The sequence below is a fragment of the Zootoca vivipara genome, chromosome 8 (genome assembly GCF_963506605.1).
Source record: "Zootoca vivipara chromosome 8, rZooViv1.1, whole genome shotgun sequence".
Lineage (NCBI taxonomy): Eukaryota > Metazoa > Chordata > Lepidosauria > Squamata > Lacertidae > Zootoca > Zootoca vivipara.
The window spans coordinates 8,535,887-8,561,058 of NC_083283.1; the positions used below are offsets into that span (position 1 = coordinate 8,535,887).

Here is a 25,172-nt window from a genome sequence, read left to right on the forward strand (position 1 = left end):
AGAAAAAAGACGATCCTGTACACATTCCTCCTACCACAAACAAATGAATAAAATCCACAGCCCTACTCGCCATTTGCAAAGAGTGTGTGATAATTAAGGGAAGGGCTTTATACCCCAGAGCATTGGTCGTATGGCACCAAGCAAGCTGTTGAGACCAAATTTTGTGATATGTGTGTGTGTATGAGAGTTACATCTACAGGCAAATTTACAGGAGGATAAATGGGGCGCTTGCTCAGGGCAGCAAATTTGAGGAGGCGGTGATGAGGACCCCAGTTTTCCCTACTGTAAATATGTCTCTTACCGGAAGTTCCCTTCCCACACAACAGGAAGGTGCAGAAGCCTTGTGATGTTTAGCACCATGCTGTGAGTTTGCCCCAGTCATTCTCTTTCTCCCGGCTCAACCTTGCCTCTGCATCAGAGTCACCTGGACTCCCTTGAAGGAATCCTCAATGCCTGTCTGAACTCCAGAGCAGGACAAACTCTGGACCAGGGAGAGGAAAGGAGGGGGGGGGCATTTTGTGCCCTGGCTGGGAGTGTGGTCTGTTGGTCTCCTTTGGGCAAACTGCCTTGGGAGAGTGTGCTTGAGAAAACAGTGCTGGCCTCTTGTAGGCACCCTGTCGCCCTCGCCACTTGGGTGATATGCATTTAGGGTTGCCAGACTCAATAGAGGACAGGACTTCTGTGTGCCTTTAATTGCCCTGCCCTCTATTGAGTCTGGCAACTCTATATGCATTCCAGCTAAATGCCAGGTTTCCATTTACAGTTAAGGAACAGCAACTGTCCCTAAAGCTACACTAATCACATGCAAATATAAACTCTAGCAATACCATGAGGTCCAAAATTGTTCTTTGGAGGCAGCGCCACCCAGTCATTTGGACCAGGCCTTAAAATGGTTCCAAAACTGCCTTAGTATCCTGCAACCACGAGTTGAGATTCCAGACTCTACAAAGCCAGCTAGCTGTTGCTCCACCAGTAACTGACCTGGCCTGAAGCAACAGTGTTAACACAATCCTACCATGTTGAGTTTACATCAGAACACCTAGTGTGAATACAAATCTACCTCAAAGTCAACAATGTCTGTACATTCCTTTAGATCGGTAAGCATTTGTGCAAAATGACTAACTCGATAATATCAATCAGTTTTGGAAAACCTGTTAAGCCTTTTCTCATATTGGATCAGACTGAGAACCTGGAGGGCAGCCAACCGTCAGGTGATAATGCAGGGAAAAAGGAAGCGTTTTAGTGGCAAAGGGCAGGTACGTAACCACTCCTTCCCCTCCCTTTTTCTGTAACCTTGTCACATAATCCAAATTTTAGTAACAAAGCTCATTCTCTGCCATGTTAACTCTCTGCAGCATCTGTCACTGCTATGAATGGTTGATCATAAGTACCTCGGTAGTCATCTCAGTGCTATTAAGCAGATGGCAGCGCTAAATCCAAATGATGTAGTACATCTCCCCGGTGGACTTTGTTTCCATACTCTACCATTATCCCACAATTCCTCTGTGATAAATCTTATGTATTCTGGAGAACATTAAATAGTGAGCAGGCATAGGCAATTGATTTATTAGCAGCAGTCTGCGTTTGCCCCGTTACCAAACACTTGCGCGGAAAACGTGGGAAGCCCTCAAGGCACATAGACCGCTGGCCTCATTTTGTGTAATGTAATGTTTCTAAACAGATTCCACGTTTCAGCACAATTTGTCTTTGCAAAGTGCTAAATTGCAGTTTGCAGGGGGTACACACACACACACACACACACACACACACACACACACACACACACACACCAAAGAGACCCAGACTTTCCATTTGGTTATAGGAGGGATTTGGTGATTAAATTGCTCCAGTACGGTTATTAGGCCAATTGAAGAACAGAATTCTTGTAACTCTAAATCTGAGTAACATTACTGGGATCAAGGAGTATTACGGTGTCCCAATAAATATACTGAGCACAGGGAAGTGATCAAAGCCAGCGTAAAGGCATTTGGGCTGCGTGCATCAACACGGGGAGGAGGCTACGGTTTACAGGGCATTTAAACTTCTCCAGTTCAATGGGCAACTAATTTTTGCAGAAAACCAAGACAGCCATCTATATGCAACAGTTTAAGATGAGACTTGCTCAACCCATCACACAAAACGTAACTGCCAGTCTCTCATACAGCCATCTGGAGGTTTTGCTTTTCTTAACCTGGTATTGAAAACCTAGCTTTCGACAGTCTGAAAATCAAACAGCTTGTCCCAAATCACCAGAGAGCAATATAAACAAGTGCCTGGTATTGTACAGCCTTCGAAATCTACACCAATATTGTTGTTCTCTCCTCTTTCATTGTGGCACACTGGACTGGCTTAGCACCGGCTTGTCTCATTAAACATGTGTAAATTGTTGCGCCTAATTTCCACTGAACGTTATCCCTCAACATTAAAGAGTTACGTCATCTTTCTCACTTTAGTCAATGGAGCTGAGTGACTACAGCCAGCTCAAATCACAGCAGGCCCAATTTGCATTCTAATCAGCTGCCAAAAGTAATTCCTTTAGAAGTCCACTACATCGCCATGAGTTATGTTGCTGGGAATCGACTTCCTTGGGGCCAGTGATAAGGCATACTGAAAGCTAGACTGCAGGAACCCAAAATGATGCTTACTTTGCAAGCCAACCCAATCCAACCGACGTGGGATCTTTGTAGCTAAAAATACGCGAATGGATAACAAAAGAGTCTTTCAACTGAGTTGTACAAGGAAGCTTGCGATTAACTTCTCGGTGAAAATCCAGAGACTACCCCAAATTCAACAGCTATCCGCTAGCACAAAAACCATGCAAGGTTGAAGATTCGCGTATAATAAGGTATCGCATCTATTTATTTAGTCCACTTTAAAATAGTATAAAACTTTTGCTTTTGCTGAAAATAAACCGCATGTGGGCTGGTTTAGTTGCGTAATGGGGTGTGTACTATCACACTTCTGTTCAAAGGTATAGTCACTAGTGGCTGCGGGGATGGGGGCTCCCACCTGACATCCAGTTACCTGCACCACTGCTGCATGCCGCAACAGAGAGAGGCGAAGCAGGAGCAAGCCTGACATGGGGCAAATGCACTGGTGAGAGCTCTGAATTGGCTCCACTGGTGCATTTTCATCTTGCTGACCTCACTGCCGCCTTGCCCCTCCCAGTGTGCATCAGTGCTGTGGGCGAACAGAGGTCAAGTGAGTGCCACGCACCCTCATGCCCCGCGCGGCCATCTGCTCCTCAATATGGTCTTGCTCATATCAACCAGTGGGAGAGGTATGTTGGAAGTGGAATATTTGCTTCTGTTGCGTGTTACACCTAACCCTGTCAAAAACAAATGGCAATCAAGACCATGCAGAGGTGGGCAGAATGTGACCTAGAGAGGAAGCACTTCATCTCATGGAGGTATCACAGCATCTCTTGCATGGAAAAGGATCTAGATTCAGTTCTTCACCTCTCCTGCTGAAAGGGCCAGGGAGCAGGTGACAGGGAGGGACAGATCAGCTGATTTTCACTCCTTTTCAGTTTTGCATGCATTGGCATGGAAAGGGGGAACCCACAAATATTCACATTGTGTGCATCTCTCTAAAAAACAAGGTTTTTTTTTTAATGCTTTCATATGCATCCCCCCAATTAAAAGGTAAACATTTTTTGAGCTTGAACTGCGCCATAAAATTATGAGAACTGTGTAGTCCAGCTAACAACTGCATTCCAGTCAGTGTTTAAGTGCGGGGACTGCAAATTGGATCTGTTTGCTTTAAAATGTGGACTGAATAAAATTCTCCTCCTTCCGTAGCTGACGAAGGGGAAGACCTGAAACCCTGAACAGCCACTGCCAGTGGCAACAGGCTATATTTGGCTATGATAGAGTACTGAATGGAAAGCCTTCAGTGGCTTAAACAGCTGTTCCACTCCTACACCAGGGATGAATCTTCTGCCCATTATCAAAGCTGGGTATTTCAAGACTAATCCCAAATCAAAACCACTTACCCCAGTAATATGTGGTGACTCATGTAACCATTCTAAATGAATTAAGCCATCTTCCTTACCTTTGTGCTGAAGCACTATAGCTGTTATCATAGGAATCATAGCTCTGTTCATCATATGAAGTGCCATAGCCATCGTCATAGTCCTGGGAAAACAAATTGCAATACAAAGGCCACATTACAATTCAAGGAGCTACTACGGAACTCAAAACACCACCTATTTTTTCCCAGTCAAAATGACATCTCCAGGAATATAAATTTACTGAAGGTGTTCTGAACCTTAGTTAAATAGGCCCTGAGCAAAAGGAGGTCCACAACAGGTTCTGTGTCCCAAAGGAGTCTCTGGATTTCTTCAACAGCAATCCCTCATGCAACATGGTAAACAGTTAAGTTGGTGGCATGAATTTCCATTCCAAGTAAAAGACAACATGAACTTGTCCAGGCAAGCCAAATAGTTCTTTGGCTCAACAATGGAAGGCTCTTGAACAGATAGTGGACCACAGACTTTCTCACCATGGGCAACCGTCCTGTTTAATTTGGTGAGTACAGTAATCTCTTTCAGTCCAGCAGAAAACAGGGAGTTGCCACACACTGTCCACCTCTTCCTCTTCCTCCCACCCTAGAAACCATGAGAGAAATAATCCTTGGCCATTGCACCTGCTCCCCTTCAAGATCCTATACATGTTCTCTCCCAACCCTGTAACCCTGAAGAGGTCCACACATCATAGCTGCCAAGTTATCCCTTTTTTAAAAGGATTTTCCCTTATGCTGAATAGGCTTCCTCGCGAGAAAAGGGAAAACTTGGCAGCTATGCCACACGTGTGGCAGGAACATGTGACCGGACCTCTGATTCCTGTCCTAGCAAAAGCCAGCAACAGGGAAGAACAAGAGCTGGCACCCCTAGTGGTGTTGGGGTGCATATTCTGCCCCAGCAAATGAGAAGAGTGCAAGGACTTTTCTCTATCCCACTGGCATTCTTATTTGACCGGTGTGATGCTCAAGACATGTTCTTACTGCTCTCCCTGAAAACACCATTTAACGAGGACATTGAAGTCACTGTAGTTGATCTCAGTCAATAGTAGTGAAGTGTTCTGCTTAATCCTTTAGAGGAAAGGGCCAAACTGAGGTGGTTACACTAAACTTTGGGGTTGGGGATTATAAGAGGATTTACTGCAAGAACAGTAAGTAACCATCTCTATAAGAGGGTGATTTAACTTAATGGTATTCTTGAACACAGCACCAAAACAGAATGTAAGAAACTTAACTCTCACGTTATCTTGCAACTCACAGACTCTCTTTAAATAGCAATCAAGTAGAGCTCAAGGATGCTTTAAAGGTTGTCCGTAATTAGATTTGACATCTTCCTGTTCATGTTTTCTGTGTTTTGAGGTTTCAAGTGCAGCACGTTTATTCCTATTTGGCCAGTTCTGCGTTGGGTTTCTGAAATGCAAAACCACCTGCAGTCCTAGAGAATTATGTCTGGTTAGGTGTATGTGTTGGAAGAAGGGAGAGCAAAGCCCGCCATATAACTCTGTTGCTGTGATGCGGCAGAGAAACTGAAGTGAAAATGTTTGGCTGTGTTACGAAAGGTCACCTAACAGCAACGAAGCTAGAATTCTTTGTTTATGGAGTGCCACGTTGGTTCCCTCCTATCCTGCTGCTACTCTCAATAGGAAATCTCTTTCTGTTTGTAGCTGAGTTAGTAGAGCTATGGGGAAAACAGGTTTTCAGGTTCCTTAGAAAGCCTCCTATGGGCCAGCCACCTCACACATTCTGTTTTTAAACATACACTTAATGTAAAGTGTAATGGTGATAAGCAGGTGCTCAGAAATTCATCACGCCACTGTATACAGGAAACCCAGGTACAATGCAGCACAATGTGTGACAACAGCACTGGGAATTGCACATTAACAACCCCTGGGCTTGCAGAAGTGAAGGGAAGCATACTTGGGCTTCTGCCACCGGGTTAGGGGACCTAAGGCAAGCAGGCTTTCCTCTTCCCTGCTAGAAAGAACACTATTCCTATGCTTGCTTTCTGCTTCCTTACCCTGTTGCTTTTGCAGCATGTCTATTTGATTGTGTGCGTTTGGCCTCTGTGCAGCACTCAGGAAATGCTAGCTACTTTGTATGTGATAAATATAAATAGCAACCCCCCCCCAACGTTTCTCAGCTGATGGACAGCTATAAACAGAAGAAACCAGCCCTCCAATCAGAATATGAGGTGGTCAGCTCCTTTCTTATTAACTACACCTAGAACAACCCATGTTCCTGTTGCATAAATGCTCAGGTTTCTATGAGTCATCTGATGAGGTACCCACCAACTACCGGAGAGCTGAACTGGCCTGAGCAGATCTATTTGAGGACCAGAATACCATTGCTGCATTTTTTTTTCAATTGTGTCCTTTCTCATATATAGCTTTGCTACGTTGGGTCCTCATTGGCTACTGTAAAACAATCATGTTTATTATAATAGTTAATCATGCTCTTTTATTAGTCAATTTACTTCTGTAAACTGCAGGTGGCTGTGCCATTTTCTAATGGGAGCCATTCCGGGAACTGCCTGCCATTTTAATTTGCCCAAAAATGCAATGCCTATGCTGGTTTCCCATTCAAAAATGATGCCAGACACTGCCGGGGGGGGGGGGGAGACAACCTCCCCCCCCCAAAAAAAACCAAACAGCTGTGCTGGGGCCCGGCAAGGAGGGTAGTAACAGGATCTGTGTGTGTCATTGTTTTGCAAAGGCTCTCTTGTGTCAGGTTATTTCCTTTATGCTTCTAAGAAAGTCTTAATTTGGCTAATAACACAGTGAGGTATATGCTCAGTCTTAATGTTCAGTCCTAACAGGTTTGTTTTCCAACAGATGTTGCTAACAGTGAGGCAGAGTGTGCCATGGGAGCACTTTGTAAAAAAAATGGAACTAATGAGAAACAGTTGGTTTGAGAATAATTAATAAACATCCAAATTTATTCACCCATCACCTTGACACAGTATGTTAAGGCAGGTTAGATTTATGGTACGGGGATATATCCTGAAAACCATTTCCCTGGGGAGAACAGCCATGGGCTTTCCTGAAGCATCATGCTTCCCAGGAGTCTTCTAGCAGAGTACGTAAGGGGGTCACTACGATATAATCCCATAGAAAAGTTGCCCCTAACAAACTTCTCAGGGAAATGGAACTACTAAGATGACCCCTTCCGCTGATTGTAACATCCAAGGGGGTCTCTGGAGGGAAAGGGGTTGTCTTTCAGATATTTGGGGCCCAAGCCATTTAGGACTTTAAACATCAATGTGAGCACCTTGAACTGGGCCAGGAAACGAACCGGAGACCAGTTCGATAGACCAACGGTCTGTTTCAATATAGGACAGCTTCCTGCAGTTTAAAGTGGGTTCTACTTACGTATTCTCCATAGGTATCTTGTGCTGGAGGAGGAGGAAGGGGTCGGTAGCCAGCAGATGGCGGGACCCCTCTTGCTCTGGGAGTTAGAAGACCCCGGCCACGGGTGATGGGACCTCTACCAGGGGGTATTCCTCTGGGTGCGGGTGCCCCTCTTGGGATGCCTGCAGGTGGGGGTGGCACACCTCCGCGAGTTCTAACAACAAGAAAGCAACTTATATTAAAATGGCACATTCCAACTCTTCCCTATTATAAAACACAAAAAACATTACGTGACTATCATAACCAGACCTAAACTGGGAGCCAGCTTAAAGAGCTTTTCTGGCGATGAAATTTGAAGCAGGAAACAAGAGTAAATCCAGCACTTATTTGAAAGGAGAAGTAAATGAACGGTGTTAAGTGGGCAAGCTTGTGCCCATGTTGCAATCAAGTGAAGGTGCCACAAGAGATACGGTAAGTAGGTCTTGCTTTTAGGTAGCCAATGCCTCCGTTTGAGAATTGCTCATCATCATGAAGTTCTCCTTAGGTTGTTTCCAGAGACTTGGGTAGAATCCCGTAGCTAGGATGGGCACATTCTGTAGCTTCCTCCCCCTGTGAAATCCTACTAGCCAGTAATGAAGTAAAGCAAACCCACAAGTTATATGGAGGTTATGTTCCGGGGACTGTGCCTCAAACCCAAACCGTGTAGTCAAGACTCATTGGGTTCAATGGCGGGTGGGACTGCCAAAGTCATATTCCCCAGAACCCTGCCTCCTTTTTAATTTTTTGCCATGTGCACAAATCTGGAGGCAAGTTGAATGCACAAGAGCTGAATGCACGCAAGTTATGGGCTTACTTTAGCAGCAGAGTTCCCCCTTTCCATGCCATGCATGGAACAGAAGCCACAAAGTCATTGTTTTTGCTTTTTACAATGTGTACACCTACCCACCCACCCACAAAAACACACTTAGGTGTGATGTGCATGCCCACAGGGCAACTATGTTATTGTTTTCTGCACAAAGGTTCTTCCCACTTAGGAATTCAAAATGCAAACAAAGGGTAGTACATATATTCAGATACAGAACACACATTCCTCCAACAGGGAAGCCACACAAGTGGTGACCTGTGGAACTGCTCAACAAGCAAGACACGGATAGATTTAATGGCAGGGAGCCAACTCTCATGTTCTTTCCTTGTCTTCAGAGAGCTTATTCTCCCTCCTCCCATTACAGAGTATATTCAGTCACTCCCAAGTAGCTGTTATGTGTTCTAATTCAAACCCGCATAATATTAATTGTGTTTGTGGGAGGGGGAGTTATTGGGGGTTTTTTGGGGGGGAGGGGGGTGTTATGATGTATTTTGTGTTCTCATTTTGTGTTTTTATGTTGTGAACCTCCCTGCAATCTTCAGATGAAGGTCGGTATACAAATTTAATAAATAAACAACAACAGCTATTACCGGTAGGTATGTAAGTCAGCAAGAGGCACTCATCCGTATGACCATTTCCCCGGTTTTGACAGCTAACCTAATTTGTAAAACAGACCCAAGTGTCCAGCAGATAAATCAGCCACTTTATAATGAGATGCTGCTTGGAATTAGTATGCAAATATGCTAGTGATGGGCTCGTGAAATGTCCCCCTAATCTCAATAAGCAATCATCATCAAAACCCTTTTAGGGAGTTGAAAGCCAATATGAATACAAGATGTTTCGCAGATTTCAAATAATGTTTTATGTGTGTGCCACTTGCAACCATATGGTCCCCTCTCTTGAGCGCAATGGTACAGATGACCAAGAGTTAATTTTAATTCTAGTCTGAGATTTAAGCATTTCCACCTTATCGAGAGTGTTTCTGTAGGAGAATGTTGGAACAGTTGATCAGCGCAGAAGTTGCGGTTACCTTCTTTTAACAGGTTCAAACCCCCTGAACATCATTATGACATCAGGTGAACTGCAGGTAGATGGATTGGCCTATGGAGGGGCTGAGGGAGATCCAGTTCCCTATCCTTGCATCAATGTAAACAATGGCATTGGCCAGTGGACTACTTTACTATATAGTGGTAAGGTAAAGGGGCCCCTGACCATCAGGTTCAGTCGTGTCCGACTCTGGGGTTGCGGTGCTCATCTCGCTCTCTGGCCGAGGGAGCCGGCGTTTGTCTGCAGACAGCTTCCGGGTCATGTGGACAGCATGACAAAGCTGCTTCTGGCGAACCAGAGCAGCGCACAGAAACGCTGTTTACCTTCCTGCCGGAGTGGTCCCTATTTATCTACTTGCACTTTGATGTGCTTTCGAACTGCTATGTGGGCAGGAGCTGTGACCGAGCAACAGGAGCTCACCCCATTGCAGGGATTCGAACCGCTGACCTTCTGATTGGCAAGCCCTAGACTCTGTGGTTTAACCCACAGCGCCACCTGGGTCCCTATATAGTGGTACCTCTGGTTAAAAACTTAATTCATTCTGGAGGTCTGTTCTTAACCTGAAACTGTTCTTAACCTGAGGTACCACTTTAGCTAATGGGGCCTCCCGCTGCCGCTGCACCACCGCCGCGCGATTTCTGTTCTCATCCTGAAGTAAAGTTCTTAACCTGAGGTACCACTTAGCGGAGTCTGTAACCCGAAGCATATGTAACCTGAAGTATCACTGTATCACAAATGCCACTTCTCCATGAGCAACAACCAGATATTTAAAAAATAGCATGCATGAGGATTTGAGCCTTGTGTGTGAAAATGCCCTGGTTTGCTGGTCTATAGCACACTCTATTCCTTTGCTCAGTTTCTGAGACGGCTCTAACTCTAATAGGTGCAGACAACTTTGGGAACCAATCCAATTTGTTTCAACCACTTCAGCTGATTGGATCAATTGCTGATGCCTCTTTCACACACACACACACCCCTCCTATTTTCTCACTCCTTATCCTTTAACCAGAAAGGAAATCTGCCCCTTTTGATTTTGGTTGTAAATAAATGCAGCACAGAAAGAAAAAGAAAAAACACCCCAAAGTGAACTGAACCTAAACAATTTGCCCTAATTAATATCACACATCAGCACTATCTGTTCTATTTTTATATTGTTTTCTTTGATGTTCAAATCCAACTTCCAGTTACCTGTAATCTTATATTCTGTTCAAGGTTTCTGATGCAAGCTTATGCAAGTTATGATACAGCTGTTCAACATCTCCTTTGTTTTAGATGCATTCCAGAAAGATTCACAAGGCCAGTATGGAGTCTTGTTATCATTGTATTATATTCTGCAAAATTCGCCTCTCTCTTCCCAAACAAAACAAGTTCCTAGATCTTGCAGTGACCAAAAGAAATATGAAGTGTACCTGGCGAAGGTTCGGGTGCCTGAAGTGACATGGTCAGGATTTTGTGAGACATGTAGAACATCTGTGGCATAACCCCCTCCTCCACACTGTAAGTTTTCACAGCCGTACAATTTTGAGGGTGGGGGGAATATCTATATAGATTTAGCATGAGCTATTCATCCTGTGCAGTCTGGTGTTCCACTGTCTTGAACATTTAAGCTTTCCTTTAACAACAGCATTGGCCTCCAGCTGCACATACTAAAATCCTGTGACGTTAACATCTGTGATATTATCCTTTCATTCCTGTGAATGCATCAGGATTACAAAAAAAAAAACACAACAGCATCCTACCATTCATTTTATGTTCTGCTTATTACTACCGATAGCTGCTTGCATAACTATCAAAACAGAGACAAACAAGCAGGTACTCTTGACAATTCACGTGTGTGTGTGTGTGTGTGTGTGTGTGTGTGTGTGTGTATTGTTTGGACACAGAGGAAAAATCAGACAACCTCCCCAACATCTCTGAAACGGTGAAATGAGAGGGGCCCAGTTGCTGCCCTGAGGATCTTTTGGAAGGGCAGTGACCCAGGGAGCTCCACTTCCTTGTCAACAGCTTCAGGACTGAAGTGGAAAGGAGAAAGCTCACTCATTCTTTATGTAGTTTCGGATGTGATCACGGGGCTTTGTGCCCAGCAATATGGAGGAGGCAAGCGGCAGGTTACTTGTTTATGTTCGCCTGCCCAAACGCCCAGAACTGACTGGCTGAGAGCAGTTGGCCATACACATGGGGCCCTGCTCCACTTTGAGGAAGAAAGTGGGCTGTTGTTCTCTACCACCATTATTTTCCTGCAAGGGTAAAGGGTCTTCTTCACTGTTATAGACCCTGACCTAACCCTGCTCTCCCTCATTTAGGCTTAAGGGACATCCAACCACAGACAAACCACTTGACCAACGTATTTTGACATCAATGTACCGTTAAAAAGGCATTTGTAATGCTTCTGAGTGACCTTTATCATGCAGTGACGCAGCTAGAGTGCTCAACTTGCACTAGAGGCCTAATCATCCCTCCAGGGTTTTTTGGGAGTGCAAATAACACCAATTCCAGCCAACACAGGTGGCTGGAGCTGATGTGAGTTGTGGTCCAGGGTACCAGATCAGGGTCACCGGGCTGGCAAAGGCTGGAAGTACGCATGCAGGGTACTTCTGGCCCCACAAACCTTAAGTGAATGTTGGCACCTTGCAAAAGTGGCTTGGGTCAATGAGAGAGCTCTCGGCGCTCTCTTGAGTTTGTGACTCATTTGACGTCCCCCAAGGCTCTTGTATTGTTTTTCCTAGGTGCTCTTGGAACTTTTGTCTGCGTCCAAGTTTGCTGTCAGGGTTGCCAGGCAAGCTGTGCCCCATCTGTTCAGGGCGGTCCTTTGTTCTGAAGACTGTGTTTTCAAGAACCAAGCTGAACAACAGGATGAGGTCACAGAGCCTGGCTGCTCTGTAGCAGCAGCAGCAGCAACAACAACAAAAGTGTCTATGGACCCCTGAAGACATGCAAATCTATCTGCTTCGCATTCAGGTCCCAGATTCAATCTCTAGCATTTCCACGCAGGGGTGGGAAGGCCTCCTGCGTGAAACCCCAGAGAGCTGCTATCAGTCACTGTAAACAATACTGAACTAGATGGAACAACGGTCTGACACTCGAGCAGCTTGCTATATGCCTGTTGTTCAGGCTGGAGTGAACAAAAAGGGATTGTAGGGAACTCCAAAATGGTCTCTCCAAACTGGGTGAACGGAATGGTAACGTGATTCAGTGCAAGCAAGCATAAAGTGATGTCCATTTGGATTAAAAATAAATAAATGCCCAAATTCCCTTCTGTGGTGGTTCCTGGTTTCTAGGGCTCTAAAATGGGATCGAGGGGACCAGGATTTGTGAGCCGCTGCTTTGTAAGAATGCAAGGGGGCATGTTGATTTTTATGAAGCAGCTGTCAAGTGGCCCAACACCACACTCTCTATCAATCAAATCCTCAAACTATGCCCTAAGGGCATTTAGTGGGGAGTAATAAAAGTGGGGAATATTTGAATGGTTCCAAAATGGGAAGCTCAGATTGCCTCATGGAAATCCAAGTAGCAAGTATATCTATTCATCATACCCAACGAAGGGTTCTGCCAAACTCAAAATGCTTGCAAGTACTGGAAAAATCCCGGTTTTAGATCTATCACCCTAGATGTTGGAATTAAGGGTTCCTCAAATATGACATACTCCTCTAGGAATTTATGGTGCCCCGCCCACGCAACGCAGCTCCTGTGCTAATAAAACTTAGACCTACGGTATTAAAGAATTGTGTCCACCTCCATTCACATCCCTACTGCTAGAATGCGGCAAAGCTCTCCTCAATATAACTACGCTATCTGGGAAAGCAGATATAGATGTAGCCGTGAACAATGAAGCCTGGACATATAACCCAAATTTTAAAATGTACCAAAAGTTGAAGAGCAATTAAAACCAATAACGGAAACTTGTGAAGAGAGATTATCTGCCACACATTTCTTACACTAAATTTAAAAGATTATACAAATTTTAATTTGTTAAAGCACCAGAAAAATAATTAAGTTTCCTCACATATCCACATACCCCTCCCCCCGAGGTTGCAAGGGCAGCTGAAGTATTAAGAGGAGAACATTTATTTTATCTAAGGGAAGGTGCTGTGTGTTTGTTGGGGAAGGAAGTATGTTTTAACACTTTCGATGGCCATGTTTTAAGATACCCGCCCCCTTCGCTCTGTCCCTGGCCCTAAAATGCAGTATGAATAGATAAGGAATAAGAATATATTATGAGCATGTCAAGTTTTCTCTATCATTTTGGCAACGGTATTAATTGCGCTGCAAAACACTCCTTATACCTCTCACCTTGTAAACAGCTGCTAAGCCTTTGCAAACAGGCAATACACTTTTCAAGGTGAGAATGTTATGTACACACACCACAAAATCAAACAAAAATCATGCACCATAATGGACACACTTATGTCACCAGAGATTCAGGATACCTTTCACTGCCAGTTTCTAGCGATCACAAGCAAGGATCCCTATTGTGCTCAGAGGAATGTACTGAGTCAAACCATTGGTCCATGAGGCTCAGTACAGTCTGCACTGACTGGCAGCAGACTGGAGACGTTCCCAACCTTATCTAACTGGAGATAGGACCAGAGACTTTCCTTTTGCAAAGCAGATGCTCTACCACTGAATGAGGGCTGCTTGTGGTTTTTTCATAGGCATCTGATGGACAAGGATGCTAGAATAGATGGGCATTTGATCAAACCCAGCAGAGCGCTTCCTGTCTTCTTGCACCTACAGCTAATGCATAACAAGGTTATGAATATGGTTGCAAATCGTGACTTGACACCGACTACGGTTAGCAAAGCTGCTTGTGTGATGCAATGCTAATCAACAATAAGTGTGAAGCTGTGAGGAGGGGGAGGGGAGGAACTTCATAGTGCTCCCGATTACGTAGCCATCATTAGGAGAAAAGCATTACATCTGCCAGGACTTCTAAACAAGTTAGCAGAGGAGTATCTTGGAGACTAGGAGTAGATATAATCAGACACACAGTGCAGAGAGAGCCCTGCGTTCTCAACAGGTGTTGACAATGCTTCTAATCTCAAATGCCCAATTGCAGCCCTTCCCACTTTATTTCATCATGCAAACCTCTGCATAAACAGTGAGGCTATAGTCTGTTTCTGGGTTCTTGCTGGGAAGCTGGGGGTGGGGGGTAAGAAAAGGCAGAGAGTTCAGCATAAGTTCCAATAAAGGCAAAGCCAGGAGCTGCATGCATGCTGACTGACGTGTGTTTTGCATGATGAAATGCAACGGGGAAAGCTGCAATCTTTTGTTTCAAAGGGACATTTCTGATTAGCAATTTAAACAGAGAAGGTGTTAAAATAAAATTGGTTTTCCTTCTCCAGTAAGGCATTTTGAACACACACACACAACACACACATCTGCACATATTGAATTTCAAAATTTCTTCCTCTTGCAGAAGCACATGTGCAAAAAAAAAAAAAAAAACACAACCCTGCTACATCAGGCAAAGAATCATCTGGTCTAGTCCAGCAACAACTATTTTGACAACCCTGACATTCATTTAATGAAGATAGCCTTAGCCTAATAACTTCCATGCAAGAAATAGTGCATATGCGCTATATGGGACCCAGGTGGCGCTGTGGGTTAAACCACAGAGCCTAGGGCTTGCTGATCAGAAGGTCGGCGGTTCGAATTCCTGCGACGGGGTGAGCTCCCATTGCTTGGTCCCAGCTCCTGCCCACCTAGCAGTTCGAAAGCACATCAAAGTGCAAGTAGATAAATAGGGACCGCTCTGGCGGGAAGGTAAACGGCGTTTCCGTGCGCTGCTCTGGTTCGCCAGAAGCAGCTTTGTCATGCTGGCCACATGACCCGGAAGCTGTCTGCGGACAAACGCCGGCTCCCTCGGCCTATAGAGCAAGATGAGCGCCGCAACCCCAGAGTCGGACACGACTGGACCTGATGGTCAGGGGCCCCTTTACCTTTAATTTTATATATATCTTTAGAGCAACCTTATATGGTAGGTGTTATAGAATTGTAAGTTGTCAAATATAGAATAAATATTCATAAATGCACACATATCTAAATATATAAACCATGTGTCTGAAATAGTATAGGAGAGCATCCTGAAGCCATTTTGACTCACTCAATGACCTCAAATATTCCTCTGCAGAATGGGAGGCAAATGGAGAAAACCTTCCCATTGTCTTTTCCATTACAGTGGTGCATCGGGTTAAGAACTTAATTCGTTCTGGAGGTCCGTTCTTAACCTGAAACTGTTCTTAACCCGAGGTACCACTTTAGCTAATGGGGCCTCCCGCTGCTGCTGCTGCTGCCGTTACACGATTTCTGTTCTCATCCTGAAGCAAAGTTCTTAACTTGGGGTACTATTTCTGGGTTAGGGGAATCTGTAACCTGAAGTGTCTGTAACCTGAAGCACCTGCAACCCGAGGTACCACTGTAATAAATCCTGTCTTAAAGGTGTATTTGTGTATGAATAGGGTGATCCTGTGACCTGGATGCAGGAACTAAAGTATTAACCATCAAAAAGAATGGCCAGGCTGCCCAAGTAATGCAATCAATGACTATTATCAGGGTATCCTGGCAGACAGGATTTCTGCTGTGGACCACCTCCTATGATGTTTGTATAATGACTTTGGGGTGGTCTTTGGCTAAAGGGGTTGGGCAATGTCAAGTCTTTACAAGTTCCTGCACACATAAGTTCAGGGTCTCTCCCTCTTTGGAAGAAGGGGAGGGAACTCTGTTCCAACAGAAAAAATAAACATCTTACTTGCTTTCCAGTCTCCATCCATTTTTCTCTGACCGATCATGGACTTAGCTGACTCACAGTCCCATGGGAGTTGGGCAACAACCTACATCAGTAGGTTAGCGAAACAAAATAAAAAAATCCCTTCCAGCAGCACCTTAAAGACCAACTAAGTTTTTTATTTTGGTATGAGCTTTCGTGTGCATGCACACTTCTTCAGATACACTGAATTAGAAGTCCCCAGACGCTTATATGTAGAGAAAGGGTGGGGAGGGGTGGTGGAAATGGGTGATAGACTGACTGATAGCTGTTGACGACTGCAAACGACTGCAAATGGACTTGCATGAAAAAGCAAGGGGTGAGGTGGCTAAGGATCGCTTTGTCATGTATAATGAGATAAGAATCCAACGTCTCTGTCCAAAGCAGGTCTCTCCACGGTAGGTTAGCATTATCCCCATGTCATAGATGGAAAGAGACACTGAGTTTCCTAAGGACATTTTAAAAGTTTGTGGCAAAGCTAAGATTGGAACTGGGGTTATTTCAGCTAAAACCTAATGTTCCAACGAGTGACATCCACACCAGATGGGCCATACTGAATGGTAAACTGGGGCAGTCACAGACCATGACAAGATGCTGACAGTACACCAGGAGAAGTCAGAATGGAAAAGTCAGCCTGCTTTTTCAGCTTGTGAAGGAGTTGACAATTTTAAGGTCTGTGGTAAGTCGGGAAGATATTTTAGGTCATATATCCTTTAAAAAGCAGGGAATGTGCGTACCCACAATTTACACGGGGGTTGCGTTTCGAGGCATTGAGGATGTGCATAAGCCAGCCCCATCCCTGCCCCCTTTCCATGCCACTTCCAGGCTCACGGCGATGAGTGTGCACTAGGGTGGTGACTTTTTCATTTCTTTTCTCAAAAATTATTTCCTGTAGCACAAATGGATGAACTTTTGCCTATTAATGACTAAAATGAGGTATATTCCATTGAAATATTTTAAAAGGTTACGCACAAACCGTTTTACATTTTTTTGTATGCCGTTTTATCATTTCATAAAATTGTATTAACCATTCTATATATATTTTCTATCAAATTTGGACAGAACACCACTTTCCACAATGGGGAGTGTTCTTAGCAACATAGGGTATACAAATGTCACACCTGCGCAAGGTAAAAGCCCCTTTTTGAGACCTCAAAACTCAGCCAGCAGATCCTGCCGGGCATGCTGGGAAAAGAACCTACAGGAGAGGTAGCAAAACATCGTCCTCTAGCGGCGTCTATACTGTTACTGCAGCTAAAAAAAGCTTCCTTGTGTGTTTGATGACCCTATATAGTGTTGTATATATGTGACTCTAAAGCTTGGGTTCAATTTTATATCTGCTTAGTGACTTCAAAAATGGTCAAAAAACTGATAAATAAAATTTTTAAAAATCATTTTGTGCTTGAGGTTTTTTAATCAAAGCGCTTTGAAAGTAAGATTTTATCTAATCTTTAATGAAAGCTCATCAAATTATGATACAGGGAAATGAGGTTGTAAAAAAGTCATCACCCTAGTGTGCACTAACACGTGTAAATGGGGAGTTGTCTGCACTATTTATCTACTGCTACTCAAAGTACTGCAGATATGTCTTTTTTAAAGAATCTGAAACCGCCTATACAGAATGTTACTTTGGGCAGCCTTTTTTGGCATCATGTGCTGTGCCAATGGGCCACTTTCAAGTAAGCATGCTTAAATTCACGGAAATCAGTGGGTCTAGGCATCTCTAATTCACGCGGGATTACGGTCCATGGATGAACATAAAAATGGGTCAGATGAAAGGCCTAAGTCCAGCATTCTCTTTCCTACATGGTCATTCAAACCAATGTCCCTTTCCTATGGGGTCAAAAAGGACAGAAGCAGAACAAGAGCATGTTCTCGCTGCTGCTCCAGCAAACAATATTCAGGAGCACGATGCCTCTGATCCTGAAGGCAGAATAAAGAATCAGGACCAGTAGCCACTAATCCCCTGATCCCCAATGAATTTGTCTAATCCTGTTTGAAAGGGATCTAAGTTGGCAACCATAGCTATATTTTATGAGAGCAAATTTCACCATTTATCTGTGCGCCATCTGAAGTTGTTCCAAGTATTACTGGGGTCTTCTCTACCTCTTATTTTCTGCACACCCTGCATAATACTGTACACCCGTATTGTGTCCTTTCCCCCTAAACTGAAGAGCCCCAAACATTGTTGCAACCCTTTGTTGTAAAAGATGTTGCTTCGGTTAGTCCGGCTGCCCTTTTCTGCACATTTTACCTGCTCTGCAGTATCCTTTTTGGAATGCAGCAACAAGAACTGGAGAAACACAAAATTCCTAGTATAGTTGCCCCGCAGATTTGTATACAGGCATTGTGACACAGGTAGTTTCTTTTACAATCCCTTTCCTAATGATTCCTAGGACGGACTTTGCATTTCTCACAGCTGTTGCAACCTGGCTTGATATTTCCACCACAAATCCCAAATCTCCTTCAGAGAGTCAGTCACCACCAGCCCAGACCCCTTCCATGCATATGTGAAATCAGTCATTCCTTCCCTCCCTGCACCACTCACAAACCAATGGCATTTGCAATTTTAATCCTCATTCACCACTTTGGAGAAATCCTTTCAGAACTCTTCCGCTCCCTTTTTGTATTCACCACCCTGAATAATTTGGGGTTATCTGCAAGCATGGGCATCTCAGCGCTCATCTCTAACTCTCTAGATCAGAGTTTACCATACTAAGGTCTCTCTCCAGCTGTTTTTGGACTGCAACTCCCATCATCTCTCACTTGCTGGACCAGTGGGCCAGGGATAACAGGAATTGTAGTCCAAAAACAGCTGGAGACCCAAGGTTTGGGAAACCCTGCTCTAAATAATTTATGAACAGGAAGAGCACAGGTCCCCAAACAGATCTTTGGAAGACTCTACTTCAGACATCCCCAAACTTTGGCCCTCCAGATGTTTTGGACTACAACTCCCATCTTCCCCGACCACTGGTCCTGTTAGCTAGGGATCATGGGAGTTGTAGGCCAAAACATCTGGAGGGCCGCAGTTTGGGGATGCCTGCTCTACTTCCTCCATTCCTCCATTGTGAGAACTGTCCATTTCCCCCCTCCACCCCCCACAGCTGGCACTTCCTCCCGAAATTAACAAACTCAAAGTGCTGGTGAAGAGGAAAACACTTTGTAGGGAAGGTATGACCCCATTCATTTCATGCTTTTTTTCCCCCTAGCAAACGGGTGAATGCCCAATTTCAACAAAGGCATGGTGGGCTGCACTAAAACATTGGCTCAAGATTGCAGTATTTGAACTTGGGGAGGGACTGTATAAATACCTGAACAATGAGGAATACATCAGCCAATGGCAGAAAACCATGGCGAGAAAAGCCACTGCTTTAGGTCTGTCACCCACCCAACTCTATTGCCTGGGATATGAAGGTGCCCTAAAGACCTTAAAGCAAAGACTTTGGGATAATTCACACAGTGATCTACGACATCAATCACTTGCGATCTGCAGTCCATTGGCAGTAGGAGTACAATATGGGCATGTCTTTAAGCCAGCAGCCTATATTCAAACCTTGACAGTGCCAAACTACCGAAGGCTGTTCACAAAAGCAAGACTGAATGTTTTCCCCTCTGCAGTGCTGGAGGGCAGGATGAGAGGAGTACCCTACCAGGAAAGACTGTGCTCGTGCACCCATGATGTAGATTCTATAAAACACATTGTGCTGCACTGTGGTAAGTTTGAGCAAGCTAGGGCTGAAGTGATTTCACCCCTGCTAGCCTTGCTCCCAGGAAAATCAGAGGATTTCTATATCAGGTTCCTATTGGAAGACCGGTCAAATGCCAGAACACTAGCAGTGGCAAAGTTTTTATCGGTGGTCACAAGAACTAATGTTTCCTATTCCGAATTTGAGTAAGATGTCTGAGTGGTTTGAGGGCGGGGTGTCCCAGCTGTGTATCGCTTGGTAACGAATTGATGGGTCTATGGACCGTAATAAAGATTGTTGTTGTTTTTCTAGCATGGAATGAAAAGCCTTACAGAGAGGCTGTAGAGTCCCACAGGTAACAGTTTCACATGTATGGCTAAACGTGTAGGACAGAGGAAGACAACCTCAGGTCTTCCTGGAGGTTTTGGATTATGCGAATTTTGGAAGATCCCCATGTTGGTTACCACCGACTTTCTTTTTAAAGACAATTTTAATTGTTTCTTTAAACAAATACAAATACAAAAACTGATGGTTTGTGGGTTTACCTGGGTTCAAGCCTGCACCTACCCCAAACTCACCAAGTGGCAATGCATTAAAGACAAGGTCACACAGCCACAGCTCCCCATCTGTAAGAATATAAATATGCCTGGAAGTGTGGCTTGAGTGAGTGGCATGAGGAGACTTGAAAAATGGAGCTGCTTAAGCATTTCCGCAGAAGCAAAAAAGGTGCAGAAATTAAACACCCGCTACCTTGCCAATGCAGGAGCTGGAACTCCCCGTGCTCGTAAAGGAGGCTTTCCACGAACTACTGGAACGTCTGCATTTTCTGAGCCACCATTCAAATAAGTTAATTCCTGTAATTGTGCCTGTCTGATTTCATCATTGTAGTCCTAGACAGGAAAGAAAAAATATATGATATTCAGTCATGTATGCAGATACTTATACCACATACTTAAGACATTGTTCCTATTACAAATTTTCCATACACAGTCATAGAATCATAGAGTTGGAAGAGACCACAAGGGCCATCCAGTCCAACTCCCTGCCAAGCAGGAAACACCATCAAAGCATTATTGACATATGCCTGTCAAGCCTCTGCTTAAAGACCTCCAAAGAAGGAGACTCCACCACACTCCTTGGCAGCAAATTCCACTGCCGAACAGCTCTTACTGTCAGTAAGTTCTTCCTAATGTTTAGGTGGAATCTTCTTTCTTGTAGTTTGAATCCATTGCTCCGTGTCTGCTTCTCTGGAGCAGCAGAAAACAACCTTTCTCCCTCCTCTATATGACATCCTTTTATATATTTGAACATGGCTATCATATCACCCCTTAACCTTCTCTTCTCCAGGCTAAACATACCCAGCTCCCTAAGCTGTTCCTCATAAGGCATCATTTCCAGGCCTTTGACCATTTTGGTTGCCCTCTTCTGGACACGTTCCAGCTTGTCAGTATCCTTCTTGAAGACAGGGGCACAGGACTGGCACAGACTTACTTTTACTGAGCTGATTTAATGGGAAAGTTTGAAATACATTCCTCGTAGGGCAATTAAACTGATTAAACTCATTAAACTGATGCCAAGATTGAGACACACTCTCTTCTCTTGTATCTTGGTCAGGGAGCTGAGGCAAGTGTCAAGAACATAAGAAATGTATTGATGAATCAAATCAAAGTCTATCCAGCACAACACTGTATTTTCCATATGCCTCTGAGAATTCACAGGCAAGGCGTGACAGAGATGGGGTTCTCCTTTTTTGCAGAAGTCTACTGCTTCTACTGATCGATTCTCCAATTACTTGTCATCGCCGATTGCCATTGATGGAATCGTTAATTTCAAAACCCCTACACACACACACCCTAAGAAAAAAAATACTCTTGTATGAGGAAAAGCACAGTGATGTCAACAGAATCTGGAACCATCATGAATCTATGGGTTTGACATAATGTCTATGCATCAGTGGATTTGCAAATTAAACATGCACCTATGCAGACCAAGTTAAAAGAAGTCCCAAACTGTAGCACAAATCTACCCCAAAGAAGATATAATATGGTAGTAGTCATGTTTAGCATAAGGTTAAATATTCCCTTGGAAGCCGCCCAGAGTGGCTGGGGGAACCCAGTCAGATGGATGAGGTAGAAGTTTATTATTATTATTATTATTATTATTATTATTATTATTATTATTACTGCTACTACTACTATTATTATTTCTAGATGGATAAGCTGCCTGAATTCCTTACTTATATTCAGCCTCTGAATCAGTTTGAGAGTGGTTTGACTTAAAAATACCCAATGCTCAAAAGATTCCCAGCTAGGAGCTCTAAGTCATAAATAAGATTCTAGCAGTAAACTTTCCTACTCTCCACAGAGCTCCCTTTTCAAAGAGTATTACAAAATTCAAAACAAAGTTATTTCATAGTTCACAGGATTCCTCTCAACCGTATGGAGCACTTCAAAGCAATGAGCACTCCTCCATGTTCAAAGAGGACACACTCCTCCTTGCCCAGGACACACAAAAAAGATAAGCGAGCTAATGTTAGCACTTCAGAGTTCAATTTCTGTTCCAGGGGATTCTATAATTGAGTTAGATAGCGCTGTGTGAAGGAGTAACAGGGATGACAGAGTCCAATATAGCTCCTTTCATCTTACTCCAAACCTTGCTCTGTGTGGGTTTCCTTTCCCACCGAAGAGATTTATTGAAAATGCTAGTAATCCTGGCAGAATTTAGGGTTTTAAACAGTTCATTAACCAAACAACTGGAACAGACTGGATTTTTTTCCCCCTTCTTCTTAAAACAAATGTCTTCAAAGACTACTGGGTGAAGCTGAGAGAGAGAAGGCAATGCAGAGATCTAAAATATTCTCCCTAGTTTCCTACGTGTGGCAGCATACACATTGTTTACTGTGCATTTTTACATTAAAAAATGAGCAAACGCAGGTCTGTGCGAACCTCCTCTTTACTTGCTACCAAATGGAATATCTGAACTGCAGCTGAAGGCTCTACACAGATAATTACTAGAAATTCTGGTGATGGGTTCACGGCCTAACACAAATATCCTACGGTATGAACAACTTCATCAGCACATCCTAGACTAATAGTAATTTAAAAAACAGAACAAAAACATTTTCACACCTTCAATACTGTATTCATTGAATGCATTGGGGGAGGGACTATAACTGTGCCAACCCCATCATAAGCTCTTAGCTATGTTCACCAGGTGTTAAAATGGCTCGAAGTAGACACTCATATATCACAAACACAAACCACAACAACACACTAATTGCATTAATAAAACACCAAGTATAGGAGCACAGCTATTGCTTGCCAAAAAATACTGATGCACACAAGTTGGCTATAAATAAGTGTTGCCCAATAGTACCTAGGAGTATGAATTTTAAAGGGGAACAAAGTTCTTAAGGATGCCACATAACAAGTACCCAATGAGCAAAATTTATGTGAATTTTCTTTAAGTAGAGGCTACACCTGGTCCACGTTTGGTAGCAGGTTTGCTCAGGTTCATTAAAAAAAGTTATAGCCTGCTTTCCCAAGCCATCATTTTAATGTGTTTTTAATATTTTGTTGAGAACAGCACAGAGTGGCTGGGGGAACCCAGCCTGATGGGCGGGGTATAAATAATAAAATGTATTATTAATTATTATTATCAAGGCAGCTTACAGGAATTTCTTAATGAAAAACTGGTTAACCTATCAATCATTTCAAAACCAGAAAGACAAAGTCTAGTAAAACACAAATCCTATTCCAACAAAGTGGATAGCTCCAACAAGACTGTAAGTCTGAAAGGAAACACTACTAAATAGCAAATAAATTTCTTATCTGGAAGCTGACGCATTGATGCTAAAGTCCTGGTGCAATCTTTTTATGAGCAGGAAATTTCACCCAATGTGGGTAGACATTATTAACCAAAATCCACGGAACCCCCACTAGTATGTTCCATCACTGAACAGACAGGGACATAGATGGAGCGCTGTGACATGTGGATGCTAAGTCCCCCAAAACTGCAATGGGATGAGGCACATTGTCTACTGAAAAAGAAAATAGCATGTGCAGAAATTTCAAGAGATGCTTTTGATTTCGCACAGGGCAGTATCTTCTGCTCTTTGTCTTCCATGATGGCGGAACAGCTCTGTTTCTAGCCATGAGCAGATGATGAACAACACACAGGCCTGAATTCTTCTTAGGGCTTTGTGGGTTTGGTGGGGGAAACACTGTTATCTTATTGCAATGGAAGGAAATCAAGTCTCTACCAGTAGTGTCTTGCGGAAATACAACGCTCAAGATGTTCACCAAAGTTTTGGCCAACGGAATTGGCCTTCAAATTGAAATTTACATTCCAACCAGAAAATCTTACGGGGTGGGTAGGGGAAGAAAAATTCATGAAAGCTAAGGGGATTCTTCATGTGCAGTAAATATTGACATAAAAGAGGTTCCAATATGTACTAACGGGGATGAGGAACTTCTTGATTTCTTCCAGCGCATGCCCCATTCTGGCATATGCTTCTGCGGGTGGGGCAAACACTTCAATTAACACATGCAGGTCATCGTTTAGGTGGAAGTATTTTGCTTCTCCGCTTTTTCTCAACTCTTCTTCCTGGGAAGACAGAAAAATTACATATAAACTCATCATATGAGGGAAAGAAAGCAAAAAAGAAAAAGAAAAAAAGAGAGCAAACCTTTCATTAATGGTTTCCATTTTCAAGACAGTTCATTTTTTATTTATTGTAAACATACAACCAAAACAAGGCTAGAAATAAATTTACAGTATGGATTGGCACCTTATGGTTTAATCAAAGGATTGTTCCTGGTCCTGTTAATGATCTGTTTTATTCAAGACAAAGGGAAGGGCACATTTGAAAAACTATTTTCTAAAACATTTGAGACCTCTTGTCAGTACAGACTATAGTGAGCTATATGGTCCAGTGGTCTGACTTAGTATAAGGCAGTGTGGAAATTCCATTTGATCCTAACACAACAACTATCAGAAGAGGCATTTCAGCACTACAGTTTACCTACCATATTAATTGTATATTAATCTTCTAATTCATTTCTGCATTGACAGTTTGAAATCTATCTATCACCATACACGGTCACACATTATACATTACAGTGCATGCATCTGCATGACTGATGCAACCAAACATACCTCTCTTACCCTAAGTACAGTGGTACCTCCTTGATTTAATGAACAACTTGGTTTAATTAGTTAATGAACAACTTGGATTAAGAATGCTGCAAACCCGGAAGTGGGTGTTTTGGTTTGTGAACTTTACCTTGGAAGCGGAACATGTTCCGCTTCCTCCTGTTGTTGTTTAGTCGTGTCCGACTCTTTGTGACCCCATGGACCAGAGCACACCAGGCACGCTTCCTGTTGAGTGTGTTCCATTTGTAAATTGAGCTTTGGTTTAAGAACCGACTTCCGGAATGGATTAA

At 43.5% G+C, this 25,172-nt stretch overlaps 1 protein-coding gene across 2 annotated transcripts in view; it reads right to left on the reverse strand.

The window, feature by feature from the left end:
• KHDRBS3 (KH RNA binding domain containing, signal transduction associated 3) overlaps nt 1-25,172 on the reverse strand; it is a 114,596-nt gene that overhangs the window by 27,566 nt on the left and 61,858 nt on the right. For both annotated transcript variants that reach the window (XR_004693199.2, XM_035125026.2), the window contains exons 4-7: nt 24,187-24,333; nt 20,479-20,618; nt 7,389-7,581; nt 4,054-4,136 (exon numbers count right to left, since the gene is read on the reverse strand). Coding sequence is in view for 1 of the 2 variants with exons in the window: in XM_035125026.2 (XP_034980917.1) it covers nt 4,054-4,136; nt 7,389-7,581; nt 20,479-20,618; nt 24,187-24,333 (563 nt within the window). In the remaining variant the exon portion in view is untranslated. The remainder of the gene's footprint in view (nt 1-4,053; nt 4,137-7,388; nt 7,582-20,478; nt 20,619-24,186; nt 24,334-25,172) is intronic.